The sequence below is a fragment of the Acipenser ruthenus genome, chromosome 9, assembly GCF_902713425.1.
Source record: "Acipenser ruthenus chromosome 9, fAciRut3.2 maternal haplotype, whole genome shotgun sequence".
NCBI classification, from domain to species: Eukaryota; Metazoa; Chordata; class Actinopteri; order Acipenseriformes; family Acipenseridae; genus Acipenser; species Acipenser ruthenus.
In genome coordinates, this window is record NC_081197.1 from 57,046,594 (window position 1) to 57,061,296 (window position 14,703).

Sequence of the window (14,703 nt, forward strand, 5' to 3'; positions counted from 1 at the left end):
TCTGAGCTGGAAAAGCAAAATGAAGCAGTTATGCTTGAGTTCTGGGCCACAGAGAAACACATTGGCAAGCTGGGGGATGAGACTGAACACAGACGTAAGCATTCAGAGAACCTGGAAGCCCAGACACGAGCCCTTTATATGGAAAATGTAAATCTTCAACTTAGCATCGAACAAGTGGAAGAACATTTCCAATTGCTGTTGGCAGGATACAACACATACAGAAATAAAATGGACGCTCACAGAGAGGTTATTGCTTATGTGGAAGGCAAAACTGCCACAACGAGGGAACTCTTGGAAAAACGAGAAATTGTAAAAAAGCTCAGAGAAAAAAAGGAGGAGCTGAGGATTGATCTTGAGAACCCAGAAGGAAATGTAGTGAGACAAATTCAGGTAGGGAAGGCATTGCTCAAGTTCAGGTAGGGAGTGGATTGCTCAAAGGATTTGTATTCTAAGTACAGGTAATCTTGTTGTATTACTTACACTAGAAAAAAAGCATTCTACACTCACTTGCTATATTATTGTGACCCCGCACCTTATACCCAGTAAGGCCACTTTTTGACGCAGCGAAGGCCTGTTGCATAAGACCTGCAACTGGATCAATGAAGTAGTTGATGCTTGCTGCCAAGAATGCGACATTCATTTTCATTCTGTTTGATCTCCAGGGATTGTGCTGCTGGCCAAGCAGGATGACTCATGAGCTGTGCCCCTTGAAGGTGTCCAGCCTGTGAGGGTCAATAAACACTGTGGGGTGTTAAGGAGTGCCTAGTAAATGTCAAGTTTAGCACTCTATACCTGTTGGAGATTCCAAGGAATCACATTTCTTAATAAATTGCAAACACTTTTTTTCAAACACTTAACTGCTGCACCCTTAAAACATATTTTTTGACTTGAATTTAGAAACTGCATTAGTGAAAAGAGACTGAAAAGTTCAATGTTTAATTGAAAAATAACAATCTTGATTTTAGTACAGTACAGGCTGATGTAATTCATTATCCTTGTTTGTTTTAGGGAGATATTTACAATTTGAAGTTAAAGATTTCAGAGGTAAAGGAGACTGTCAATAAAAAGATTGCATGTCTGGTTAAAGAACAGGAGGTTCATATTCAACTCAAGAAGGAAGTAGAGGTAAAGTTCTTAAAGCAAGAAGGATTTCTGAGGAGCTCCATTTCTTCTTAATGGGGTACTAGTAAGATACTGAGATTTTAATCAATGAGAAAACAAAAATACACAGAGGTAAATAGTTGATAGGATGATTACCCCATTCTATGGTGGTCTTGAAGTGCAAAACACAGACAGTAAAAACAGACTGCAACAAATAAAGGTATACAAATAAAATATGAAAGAAAGAACCAATTCCCCCAAACAACAATAGCAACGTGTGTAATTGATGACATTCAAACTTAGATGTGCAGTATTGTTTTGGTCAGAATACGTAGCCTATGCTGTAGTGTTTCTTAAACACATTAGTTGGTTGTCTTCTTTAATGGTTTCACTTAACTAACAGCTTATTCTGGTTACCTTACAGATGCAAAACAGAAGATGTGAAGCCATTTTAAAACGTCTTCACTGTCAGTTGAACAAGACGCAGTCTAATAGGCAGTAGAACTGGGATATTCAACAAATGGAGAGAAAAGTTGCTCAACTTAGAAAATGTCTTGGGATAACAGAATAAGCAGTGTTTGGATAGTCTTGGGACTTTCTGTATGGTGTCCCAATACAACTCTTCTGCAAGTACAGGGAAAATACTGTACCAAAAACAGAGGGAGTTCATATCTAAGGTGTACTGTATTAAAGATGAATGCATACCCGAAGAAATCATTTGGATGTTCCACTGGCAGCATTAGAAGGGTTTGTTGTTTGTTTGTTATTTTGAACATCATTATCCCATCTGGTGGGAGGTCATTTGTTACATTAACTTAATATCTTGAATTCATGGGTTTTTTGTATGTGTAATTTTGCTGGACAGTAAGTATACAGCAGCATATATTGGCAGCTTGTTTTTTTTTATGTTTGACATTCATATTTCAACATTCAACTTGTTTATCTTGACATTGAATACATTTGTTAAATCATTAAAAAGATTTTTTGTGCTTTATTCAAATATAACTAATGGAAGTACCACTTGGAGAGTGAACAATCAGCTATAACGTAATTCAATAATATATAAAAGTTGTCCCACCAATCTTCTCAATGTTTACTTAAAGAGTAACTTGTCAGGGCTGTGATATAGTTAAGATACACCTCAATGAATGTATTCTTGTTTAGATTCACTTTGTTAATGGTTACACTCTGGTGCATCAGAGGTGTACGTGATGACAGGCACCACTGGGACTCTACTGAGTTTTAAAACATCAGCAGGATGTCAGTATAAACAAGAGAAGATACTCTGGTAATGCACAGTCATACCAAGTTGCTCTTACCCAATTATGATGTTAACAGAGAAGAAAAAGTGGCAAGTAACCAAGACTTTTATTACCACTTCTTAATCAGCTTTTCATACCAAATCTGTTGTGTTGTTGCATATGGTGATATAATTCAGAAGTAATGCTTGTGCATTATCAGTCAGTGCAGCCAAGTGGAATTGTCAGAAGATACCAGCACACCTAATGGCAATCAGATTGATTGTCTTGGTACTACATTATTTCATATTATGACTTTATTATATGATATTATGAAGAAACATTTAATGAGTAAATGCATCAGTAGAACATTCAACAAGTCCCAGTAAAGAATGCTGGCACACAGATTGTTTACAATCGCTGTCTGACAAAAAGATATTTCAAAGTTATTGAAGGTTATGTGGAATTCAATTTCTTATACCCAGGAGGAAAGGGTTATTAATAATTGTCACATGATGGACCATGTACTTGGAGGTTAGACAGGATTCTGACCACACAAGCATGTCTTGAAACTTCTTTTGAATCATGGTTTTAAACTGAGTTACAAACATTAGTAAAGATAACTCTACAAGTTCATGTCCATGCCAAGGTGCTCTTAAGGTCTGTATCTTGTTCTTACAGCCCCTTCAGAGGCTGATAAATATATTAAAAGAAGAGCCTTCGTCATCTGAAGGACCTCCACTGCATGTAAAAGGAAGTGAAGAGCATGAAGAAAATGCACCTAGTGATACAAAGTAATACACAAGGGTATACCGCATGTCTATATCAAGAGGGAGTGACACATAGAAATACACAAGAGTATACCGCATGTCTATATCAAGAGGGAGTGACACATAGAAATACACAAGAGTATACCGCATGTCTATAGCAAGAGGGAGTGATTAAGTCCCCAAAAGTGACCCAAAGCCAGTGCAATCAGGAAACCCACTTAATATGCCAATTAGCATGGCAAGGCAGATTATTTTGTATATTACACAAACATTCAGAATTTATTTATTTTTATTAAAATGTACTGTACACTTCTGATGCAGGAAGGAACAATAAAAACATCTATTTTTCTAATAACGCACATTGAGATATATTTCAAAGCTTTTCTTCCAGTCTTGAATAATATAACTTTTTTTTAGTTCTAGTTTAACAGGTGTTTTTATCCTTTAAAAAAAAACAACTAAAAACTACCAACACTTTGAACAAAACTGCTAACACTGACAAAAAACAAGCATGTCTACAGATTTGATGCAATATAATACAACAAAAGAAATCAAAAGGTAAAGAAAAAGTGTCACGCATTCATGCTGCTCAAATAGCTGCATGGTATGGCTTCCCTCAGGACTGGTGCTGATTTTCAACCCCTTCAACGAGGACTTCTTGGGGGGTAGTTGCCAGTGAGGAGCCATGCCAAATACGTTCCAGTTAAGAAAGTCATTTTTTACTGCCAGTTCCTGCTACTAGGAAATGATCTGCTGCCACTACATTTCCTCCACTGGCCCACAGAAGAATTAAAAGACCCCTCATCTGAAACAGGACAGAGGAGAAGCTCCATGGAGGGCATGTTTCTACAAGAACATGCTGCCTTTGCTGTGCGAGAAGCGTGTGTTGAGCTCCTGAGACTTTTTCAGGACAGCCTTCTTCTGGGCCTCGTCAAAGCGGTTCACCTGCAGGTCCTGGTCTCGGTCGAAGGCCCTCCTCTCCTTGGCCTTCTCTGCATCGGCCTTGGCCTTCTTCTTCAGCTTCTTGCTGTGCATGTTGATAAGGGACTCAGATCGCTTTGATTCCTGGTTTAGAACACGCAAAATATACAAGTATTATATAAATGTTATTACCCAGTTAACATACATATGCAACAGGAGGACAGAGACTGTGCGACCCTGTGACCATGCACTCCTCAAGTGAGCATGTTAACCACTGCAGAAAAGAGCAAGGCTAGCTTTCACAAGCAGTAAAAATACATTTTAACCTTAAATACCCAACACTGTCCAATACACACAGAAACTGTGCCCCAATTCAACTACTGGAAAAGTGTTTTGGGATTTCAGTATTGCAAGTTCATGTTTTAAACTAGAGCTTTAATAATTGTGATTATCAGGCCTTATCAAAAGCATATGAAAGAAACCTACATTGTGGATGGACACCTGCTCTGCAAGTCTTCTGTCTCTTTCTGAAACGTGGACATCTTCCTCCTTATCTGGTTCAGAGGTCTCTTTTCCTTCAAGCCGTTCCTTGTTAAAATAATGAAAAATGCAGGAATGATTTGCCGAGGGCAGGGTGTTGGGCTCCATTATTACACATTCCCAATTGCATACAATTTTACATGTTATTCTTTATATTTGTTGATAGTACAAGACAACTCAAACTGGGGGGAAAAAAAACAACACAACTGTAATTGTATTTGGAACTTAGGGCATATAAATGATCTTGGCTGATAACCTTGAAGAAAGCAAAACTATGTTTGTAGGCATACATATATTATCAAACCTTTCTCACACTTATTCAGCTAATGTATCTATAATTAAAACGTTCAGCCTGCGTGTACCAACCCTTATTTTCTTCTCCTTGTCGGCCGGTGTCTCTGTCCACAGTGACCGGTCTTTGGACTCTGGGCCTGCACGCTTTTTAAAAGTCCTGGCTCCCAGGCCAATGTGCTGCAGTACTGGGGGGAGTTCAGTCATCCAGGTCTCCCGTGCTAGGTCCTTGGATCCATCCTGGAGTACAACAACAAAACCATTTGTCACACTTCAGCAGGGAAGAACATTTACTGGCCACGCAGAGAGAGACAAAACACAGCAAGGCGAGAGTAGTGACAGGGAGATAGCTGGTAAAGCTTTTTTGGCTTAAAACTAAATATACCCACAATACAAAATAAAATAAAACCACTATGCACATGCAAGAGAAAAAGAAACTACTGTGCGCTAGAATGAATACTGATACAGGAGCAGCTGGAGCACAGTAATCTAAATTGGGTGTATTTTATCCATTTCAACCATAAATAGTTTTTAAATTTACATTTTAACACAAAACGGAAAACGATTTAGCATTACACTATATGAAGATGAAGAAAAACATCTCACTCACATCTCCAGAAGTAAGCTTTTCTTTCATCTTTTGGGCCCTGCGATCAAACTCCATGGCAACATTGTATTCCACTGGCTCTTTGGAAGGCAACGGACCAATAACTTCCTCTTCATCACTGCCAGAGGCCTGTAAAATACAGAAAATTAAATTTTTAAAACAAAACGGGTTATTTTAGTATTCAAATGTTTCTTCCTCTTCATATAAAACATTTTCACATGTAAATATGCAACACTGAATCCAAGAAATAAATTAATATGTTTATTATTTTTACCAGTAGGGTAATGTATTAAATATTATTAATTACACTTTTGGAACAAAACATACATTCATGAACATTCTAAGGTTGATTAATGAGTTTGGGGGGCATGAATGCTCATTAATACCCAGAAGATTTGAGATTTGGGGTCATCCTTATCTGAAGAAATTGATTTCTATTTTATGTATGTTAGTAAGACGTACATGAGTGGGTTGGGTCTATCAATCACTGCACTGAACTACAGTTGTAATTGCCTAGTAATGCATGTACCAATTCAATTAATTATTTTTTTGGGGGAAAAAATATATCTTAAACTAAAAACAAAATGTACTGTATGACACAGCGAACTGCTGTACAAGCTGTACTGCTGTACAAGCAGTAACCACAAGAGGGAGCCGTATCTTCATTTTCTGAAATTTAACAAACACTACAACAGAAAAATAGTGTACGGGTTATTATAGAAATGTACTGACAACCCTACAAATACTGTATTAGGTAATAATTGCTCATACCCCAAAAAATGATGTTACTGTTCTATTAATGGTCTTGGTGAGGAGGAAATGCACTTTGCACCAAGTCTGTTTTATTATTTTATTTTTTATAATAACCTTGTTGATAGGTTAACATTTCTACCCACACAACGTGGTTCATCCTGGTGTAGCTCCTAAAATCAGGCACACTGCTGTAGTGAAAAATCTCCTTACTGCTTCACTGTAGCCAGGAGGCAATGCAGGGCCTGTGTAGTCTTCATCTTCCTCATCGTGGTCTGGTTTTCGAAAGCCAGGGGGCAACGCTGGTCCAACAACAGGCCTTGGGAAGAGAAAACATGAGATCTCTTTAGGTCTGCTGTGCCAGGAGCAAAGGATCACACAGCCACATCTAAAATTAATGTGGCTAACAAAAAAAATGAAACAAAGTCTTACCTGTTGTGTACTTTCATTTGCTATATAGCAGCTGGCATGTTAATGACAGAAAAGAAGGCACTGAAGGGGTGGGTGAAATGATCAAGGAAGTGCAGCAATACCTGAAAGCATGGCTTCCAAACAGATTTCTTTAACTTTGTGTAGTACTAGATCAAACGAACTTTCAGAACAGCACATCTGAGACGTACAGACAGATAGAAGTGTTGGCAGGTAAGATTCATGAAATGATTTTGTTAGCCACAACTACATTATTACAGAACGTTTCCCCTGGGTACATGCCGTGCCTTCCGGTGAGTGACAGTATACTGTAAATGCTGATGTGCCACTCTAACATATAAAAGGGATACCTGTCATGGCAGCTGGGGCTGTTCATTGCTTTTTGAGTCACTGTACATCAGCACACTGACTTCCACCCTTCTGAGATTTACTTACAGTAGCACACGTGTGGTTTATATATGCATGTTGAGATTTACTTACACTGCTTTACTTGCAATAGCACACGTGTGGTTTATATATGAGATGCCCAACATCACCAATGTATGTAATATAGAAGAAGAACAAAAACAACGGGGGTTGAACTGCTGTCACCTCTCAGGAGACTCATGCCGTTTTTGATATCCAGGCGGGAGTGCAGGTCCAAAGAAGCCGTCATCCTCCTGCTCTGTGCTCTGTATCCGCCGCTGCTTGCTGGGGGTTTAGGAGAGAGTCAAGACATGTTGGCATGCAGATCAATAGGGTCAATGGACTCACTGGGTTTGCTATCAAATCAAAAAAGCTGCATTTCCTTTCCGAATGAAAAGGGGCACTGAAGGTACATGGTAAATTGTTATAACCCAAGCACATTCATGTGCCGAGGATGCCTGCAAGCATCATCTGTAGGTAAGGTTCAATGGGCGCAGGGCATTTTTGCCCCCATCTACCATCATATTAAATGTCCGCCCTACCATTTTTTTTCCCAGCGTTATTATTATTTAAGAGCTGCAACAAACCTGGGTTTTGGACGATCTGTGTCCTCCTGTGAGTCTGACTTGATGGGATAGCCTTGGGGTAAAGCTTCCCTCTGCTTCCCTCTCTTAAAGTGCCTCTCATCCTCCTCGCTGTCTTCAGAAGACCCCGAGCTGCTCCTCGCTCTGTAGCCCGGAGGCAAAGCTGGTCCTGCAGCTATATAAAACGCGCATTAACATTGCGCATCTCTCCGCGGGGGAAAGGGGAAGGGCACTTCGAATACAACACCAATCTGTTTTAGGGAACTAGGCAACACATTGCAAAACCGTTGTTTACTTATATTAAATGTGTGACCACAGAGATGTTACATCGCATTTTCAAACGTGTAATTGTACGTTTAAATTTAAACCGAATAAAATATTTATTCAATATAACAGTGGGGACACTATCTGAGTATGTAATGCATTTACTTTCTACGTCACAACCTAAAAATAATAATAAAAAAAGAGCCATCTTATATTTATAGGTACAGTACAGTAAACAAACCACAGACTTCACCTTCGTCTGACTCCCCGTCTGAATCCTCACTTCTCTCTTCTCTGAACCCCGGTGGAAGGGCCGGTCCAATTATTTCCTCAGACATGACAGTGGTCAATACAGTGTAATCATATACAAATTCAAAAAAATACTAGCAGTGTAATATTTCTACTCGTTGCGTAATTTCACCAAATTGTAAAGGGGTCCTTTCACTCGCACCGTCTCAAGAACAGACTGATGACGAAGCTAGTCCCAGATTAGGGCAAATTACCAGCATGTACCAAAATGATATGCCGGTATTACAACAACATATTACTATATGTGTCAAACGATGTGGGGGGCATGGCTTGATAAAGCACAGGTGTGCTGTATTAAAAGTTAATAAATAAATAAGTGTTCTATAAAAGTCTTAATTTTGGTCACATGGTCGTCCCGTTTAAATCTCGTCCGGTGCAGGCGCTAACCGGAAGTGATGTATACTTTGAGCGCATCCACATGGTGCTAGGATGAGCCTTGTGAAGCACTGCTAACAGGGTCGGCTCGTACTTGCTATATTGTGTAGGGCTTCATTAACTACCCCGACTAATTACTGGAAGTAACTTTAGTTACTTCACGACTTACCCGATGAATCAGTTTGGACAGCATCAGTACCCACCACCAGAGTTTGGCGGTCCGCCACCTGGACCGGTACTGAGACCGCCGTTCTTTGGTGGCCCACCTCCTCCTGGTCCCTGGAATTGGTACCCGCCCGGACCCCCGGACATGTATGGCTGGTTTGGGCCCGGGCCAGGTGGATACCCTCCTGGGGGAGGCTGGTGTGGCCCGCCCATACACCAGAACCCTGGTTATGAAACCTATCAACATAACGAAATGTATGGTAAGCAGTTTGTCGTCTTCTCTTTTCACTGCATTATGTCGTGTATAGCAAAGTAAGGAACGCACACACGTGTGTATTTTATAACATTTCAGTAGGGAATAGATCAGAAATCAATTTTAATGTAGTGGCCGAGGTTCTGCAATAATAATACATGATATCAAACACGTTGATTGTCCCCATTTGGAGTGTTTTGTCATTCTCTAAACTGGATGCTTTCTTCTTTTTCCTCTAGATCAACAACAGAGGCATTTCAGACAGGAGTTTGTGACTCAGCCGGCATCAAACGGGGGTACAGGACTGAATCAGGGTGGCGGCGAGAAAAAGGTACTGGCTGATTAATTTTGCAGTGTTGTAATCTCCAGTGCAGACTAGCGGGTACATTCTTTTATTTCTGGGTTTTTTTGTAACGCCAACAGCGTCTCTTGTGCACATCGTATAGTACAGGTATTGGTGTGTGTGTGTGTGGTGGTTTAATTGAACATGGAAGCAAGTCAATAAGGTTCAGTGTTAATGGCAGTGACATTACTGCATACGGTGATCCATGTAATGTAACACATGAATGATTTTATATATATGCAAAATAGAATTATTTATTTTAATGGCTTGTTAATTCTTGTTTTACTTTTGTACCGGATATGCTGATCTTCTAGTTAGTCGATCATTTATTTCACACCCTTGGGTGACTCTGACTTGTCATTTTAAAATGTCTGCAGAAAAAGAAGAAAAATGAGCCTGTATTCACACACAACTGTGATTCGTGTGACCGGGGTTTCAAAAACCAGGAGAAATACGATGAACATGTGTCCCAGCATGTAAAGGTAAGCTGTAGTTAAAGATCCAGCATGTGGGTGACATTCATCCCCTGACACAGCTGTGTATTCAGATTTAGAGCTAACAGCAACATGAAAACAGTGATCTCCACAGCAGGTACGTCCACTCACTGTATGCACAAGCTTGATACAGACCTTCTTCTACCCCCAGATTCGGATACACTCAATCGCTTGTGAGTGTCACAATCTGGGGGCATATGTAGTTGCCAGACCAAGTTTTGCCACAACTGAAAAGGCACTTCGCAATCAGAATTGGTCATCTGTTAGATCATTCTAGTTAATAGGCTGTGCGGTCCAGTGGTTAAAGAAAAGGGCTTGTAACCAGGAGGTCCCCGGTTCAAATCCCACCTCAGCCACTGACTCATTGTGTGACCCTGAGCAAGTCACTTAACCTTCCTGTGCTCCGTCTTTCGGGTGAGATGTAATTGTAAGGGACTCTGCAGCTGATGCATAGTTCACGCACCCTAGTCTTTGTAAGTCGCTTTGGATAAAGGCGTCTGCTAAATAAACAAATAATAATAATAATAATAATAATAATAATAATAATAATAATAATAATAATAATAATAGGTGACTTCAGCTCACAAGACCTGCTATACCTGGCATGTGTGCAAATCACTGTAGCCATGGTGAATATTTCATGTGCAAAGACAGTATCCATTGTTCTAACAATAATAAACTATTTTTCAGTGTACGGTAGCAGGTTGCAATTTTACTGCACATGAGAAGCTGGTCCTTATTCACTGGAAAAACGTAAGTAAATTATTGATGAGCTGTTTTTAAGAGGAAAATAAATCATTTGGAAATGTGGTCACTACCAAAAGATCCAACACAATCACCACTTTAAAAAAAAAAAAAAGTTGCAATTCTAAAAATGCAGTGTTTAAGCGAGGCTTTCTTCTTTATAAAACAGAGTAAAAAACACAATAACATGTGGTGATGATTTCAAACTGATCTCCCCCCTCTCCTTTTGTGACAGATGCATGTTCCGGGATCAAAAAAAATTCAACTCGATACACCAGAGGAAATTTCAAAATGGAGAGAGGCGAGAAAAAAGTGAGAAATAGTTTGAATGAGGGGGGCACTTTTATAAAGCTTCTTCCTCGCATGATGTGCAAGTAAATATCCATCCTGTGCCTGCTGGGGTTTCTAAACTGCTTAGCAACAGTCAGACCATTCCTAAAAAAAAACACTTTGGATATTGCATGTAGATTATAGTGTCTTCTAATGCTCTGGTGAATTGTTTTAGACCACAACATGTTGACATCAAATGGTTTCTTTAAGTTTCAAATATGTTTCTACATTATTTATCAAATATTTCTTGTAATAAATGTGTTTTTTTATTTTTTTGTAGAAATTATCCAACTTTACAAAATATCGAAAGAAAGATGTTGGTGAAACAAGAAAAGACAGAAAGAGGAGAGGTGCTGGCGACTGTACAGTTTGGGTATGTTTCTTGTACACATTGGTGTTTTTAGACTCTTTCTTTTGTTTTATAGTGGTTTGTGACTCTTCTTTATTATTACTGTCAGTAAAATGAAGGGTAAAGGAATGTGGCAGCCTTCTAATGAGAAGGAGAAGAATGTGCCACCAGCAAGGTTTCAGAAGACCCAGAGGGAGACCAGAACTTCCAGTCACCCAGAGAGTGACAGAGAGCCCAGGAACCCCAGCATAGAGCCCATGCAGGGTATGGACCCCCTCGGGATGCTGGCAAACAGTGATGCCGGTGAGCAAAGACAATTCAATTGCATCGGTCAACACGCAAGCATTGGCCTGTGTTCTGTCTTTATAAGCAAGGTCTTTGATTGTTGATTGAATTGTCTTCTGTATTTAAATTGGGAGACACTAAAGGGAAATGGATTTTAATTGAGTTGTTTTGAATGATATTGTCAGAGCTGCACTTACCTACAGAGTGGCAGTGTTGATTATGTAAGGAGAATGCAAGGTGTCTCTCTACATGCTGCCCTGTTTATTCACTCCATTATGATTTTGCACCTGGTAATGGACTCCTTTATGGAATTGATGACAGATCATGATGGCCTAACAGCACATAACTTAGAGTGATGGTCCGCAGACTTGCTACTAATATGATATATTAAGTAATATGTTATATATTCCATATTTTCCTGGGAGTGTCTAGTTGAAACGGGGGTGGTGTCCTCATTCCTATATATTCCAGGAGGGAACTTTTAATGTACAGTATATACTGTGTGACGTGGCAAGCACATTGAAGCTGCCTATGCTCCTATTTCCTAGAAGCAACATCATTATCTTTGAACAACAGCCCATGTAGATAGGAATCTAATATAATAAAGAAACCTGCTTGGTGCAAGGCTGCCTTTCAATATGTGTTTCATTATTATTTTTTTTAATCCTGAATCTAGAGCATGGATCTTCTTTCTGAACTCTTCCTGGCAGGTTTGTCTGATCCAGTTTCCTCCTGTTAAAATGGAAAGGTGTTTAAATGCGTGCTGTTTTTCACCTTGCAGAGTCGGACAAGGACGAACCTGCCGGAATCACCGTGGTCCCGAAGCAGATGACCTCTGGTCTGGGCTCTCTCGTTGCAAATTACGGGACTTCATCCGACAGTGACAGCGACCAGGCGCCTGAAGGTAAAATCAAACATGATTTGTTCTTCTGCTGTCTTTTTATTATTATTGATTTTCTACTGCATGGCCTCCAGTGATATACAGTATCATTTTCTTCTATATTTGAACAACTGTTAATTACCATTATTATGATCTGCTCTTAAAGGATATGCCTTTTAGTGCAAGCTTTCTGGACAGAGACAATGCAACCCATTGCCTTTTAATGGAAGCTGACATTTACAATGCTCTGAATAAATGATTAGAGTGTTTGGGCTTCTAAGAATGTCTTTTCATTTCGCCTCCACCTGCCTGTTATATAAATAAGCCTTCACTGAGAAAAGGTAATTGAATGGGAGTCATTGTATTGCAGCTACACAATTCTGTCTTGTATTATTTCAGAAATGCCTCTCATGAAAGTGGCTCAAGCTCTAGAGGAAAACCAGGCCCTCTTGGGCAGAGCTGAGGCAGGTTTGAGTAGCCGGGTGCAGAGTGAAGGCAGAGGGAGCGTATCGGAAAGAAGAGACTGGGAAGACGGAGCACCTCCATACAAAATGGCTCGTCATGACAGGAGTCGCAACCGGCCGAGGAAGGAGTGCTCCCAACAGAGAGGGCAGCGCAGACCAACTCTGCTGGAAATGGTAAAACCTCTAGCTGCTTGGCTTCTTCAAAGCTTTTCACTACACTGATTTTCAATATAATAGATGGGCAGGAAATTATAAAGATAAATACATCCAAAATAGGCTATTATCTCTGTGTTCGTGTTACACCTGATTTCTTGCAATCTTAAAAAAATTCTATATTTTGCAGTTGCTGGCACGTGACATACGCCATGAGAGGAATGTGATCTTGCAGTGTGTGCGCTACATTGTTCAAAATGACTTCTTTGGTCTGGATTCAAAGACAAGGCAAGCCAAGGAAATAAACCAAGCCCAGATTGCTGAAGCTGCCAATGGCATGTCTTCAGGAGAGGATGAGGAGGTGCTGATGGCTGGGTCATTGCCTGCTTCAGAGATTGAAGCTACAGTAGAAACCATGTCTCCCGGAGAGCGTGGAGAGACTGAGGAGGTGCTGATGGCTGGGTCATTGCCTGCTTCAGAGACTGAAGCTACAGTAGAAACCATGTCTTCAGGAGAGCGTGGAGAGACTGAGGAGGTGCTGATGGCTGGGTCATTGCCTGCTTCAGAGACTGAAGCTACAGTAGAAACCATGTCATCAGGAGAGCGTGGAGAGACTGAGGAGGTGCTGATGGCTGGGTCATTGCCTGCTTCAGAGACTGAAGCTACAGTAGAAACCATGTCTTCCGGAGAGCGTGGAGAGACTGAGGAGGTACTGATGGCTGGGTCATTGCCTGCTTCAGAGACTGAAGCTACAGTAGAAACCATGTCTTCCGGAGAGCGTGGAGAGACTGAGGAGGTGCTGATGGCTGGGTCATTGCCTGCTTCAGAGACTGAAGCTACAGTAGAAACCATGTCTTCCGGAGAGCGTGGAGAGACTGAGGAGGTGCTGATGGCTGGGTTATTGCCTGCTTCAGAGACTGAAGCTACAGTAGAAACCATGTCTTCAGGAGAGACTGAGGAGGTGCTGATGGCTGGGTCATTGCCTGCTTCAGAGATTGACGCTACAGTAGAAACCATGTCTTCCGGAGAGCGTGGAGAGACTGAGGAGGTGCTGATGGCTGGGTCATTGCCTGCTTCAGAGATTGAAGCTACAGTAAAAACCATGTCTTCCGGAGAGCGTGGAGAGACTGAGGAGGTGCTGATGGCTGGGTTATTGCCTGCTTCAGAGACTGAAGCTACAGTAGAAACCATGTCATCAGGAGAGACTGAGGAGGTGCTGATGGCTGGGTCATTGCCTGCTTCAGAGATTGACGCTACAGTAGAAACCATGTCTTCCGGAGAGCGTGGAGAGACTGAGGAGGTGCTGATGGCTGGGTCATTGCCTGCTTCAGAGACTGAAGCTACAGTAGAAACCATGTCTTCAGGAGTGCGTGGAGAGACTGAGGAGGTGCTGATGGCTGGGTCATTCCCTGCTTCAGAGACTGAAGCTACAGTAGAAACTGTGCCCTCACAAGCACTACCAGTGTTCTCGCAGTTTGTAGATGATGAGATTTGGGAGATACCTGCAGCTGCTCAGGAAGACTGTTGAAATCTCACAATGAACAAACTGATAAATCTGAACATTACTAAGTTATGCAGATGTTACACTTTTTTTCTTCTTTCTTTTGAGTGTACAAGGTATACCAGTCATTATGAAAATAAATCTTTAAGTAAACCTTA

The 14,703-nt window shown here is 40.7% G+C and overlaps 3 protein-coding genes across 3 annotated transcripts; 2 read left to right on the plus strand and 1 right to left on the minus strand.

Moving 5' to 3' along the window:
- On the plus strand, window positions 1-1,756 carry LOC131737944 (coiled-coil domain-containing protein 122-like). The gene is given in 3 exon segments (XM_059030306.1): window positions 1-390; window positions 1,009-1,125; window positions 1,526-1,756. Coding segments are annotated over 3 exon segments (624 nt in total). The 5' UTR covers window positions 1-30; the 3' UTR covers window positions 1,673-1,756.
- A 1,624-nt stretch (window positions 1,757-3,380) lies between these two features.
- LOC117406745 (GPALPP motifs-containing protein 1) lies at window positions 3,381-8,480 on the minus strand. The gene is made up of 8 exons (XM_034011030.3): window positions 8,154-8,480; window positions 7,640-7,811; window positions 7,239-7,337; window positions 6,432-6,537; window positions 5,472-5,597; window positions 4,937-5,101; window positions 4,517-4,618; window positions 3,381-4,174 (listed from the first exon to the last, which is right to left on the minus strand). The coding sequence occupies exons 1-8, from the start codon at window positions 8,236-8,238 to the stop codon at window positions 3,956-3,958; spliced, it is 1,074 nt and encodes a 357-aa protein (XP_033866921.3). The 5' UTR covers window positions 8,239-8,480; the 3' UTR covers window positions 3,381-3,955.
- A 98-nt stretch (window positions 8,481-8,578) lies between these two features.
- On the plus strand, window positions 8,579-14,703 carry LOC131737943 (FMR1-interacting protein NUFIP1-like). The gene is made up of 10 exons (XM_059030305.1): window positions 8,579-9,009; window positions 9,242-9,333; window positions 9,723-9,827; window positions 10,530-10,592; window positions 10,819-10,895; window positions 11,194-11,286; window positions 11,372-11,565; window positions 12,329-12,451; window positions 12,827-13,065; window positions 13,235-14,703. Exons 1-10 carry the CDS (start codon window positions 8,757-8,759, stop codon window positions 14,570-14,572), a joined length of 2,577 nt encoding a protein of 858 aa, XP_058886288.1. The 5' UTR covers window positions 8,579-8,756; the 3' UTR covers window positions 14,573-14,703.

Bases quoted from the DNA above. Each gene is read 5' to 3' on its own strand.
- LOC117406745 (XM_034011030.3), bottom strand. From the start codon at position 8,238: ATGTCTGAGGAAATAATTGGACCGGCCCTTCCACCGGGGTTCAGAGAA. The intron at 6,538-7,238 runs GTGACAGCAGTT...TCTCTTCCCAAG, and splicing joins CGGCATGAGTCTCCTGAGAG to GCCTGTTGTTGGACCAGCGT. The intron at 5,102-5,471 runs GTGAGTGAGATG...GTTGTACTCCAG, and splicing joins AAAAGCTTACTTCTGGAGAT to GATGGATCCAAGGACCTAGC.
- LOC131737943 (XM_059030305.1), top strand. From the start codon at position 8,757: ATGAATCAGTTTGGACAGCATCAGTACCCACCACCAGAGTTTGGCGGT. The intron at 9,334-9,722 runs GTACTGGCTGAT...AAATGTCTGCAG, and splicing joins AGGGTGGCGGCGAGAAAAAG to AAAAAGAAGAAAAATGAGCC. The intron at 11,566-12,328 runs GTGAGCAAAGAC...TTCACCTTGCAG, and splicing joins GCTGGCAAACAGTGATGCCG to AGTCGGACAAGGACGAACCT.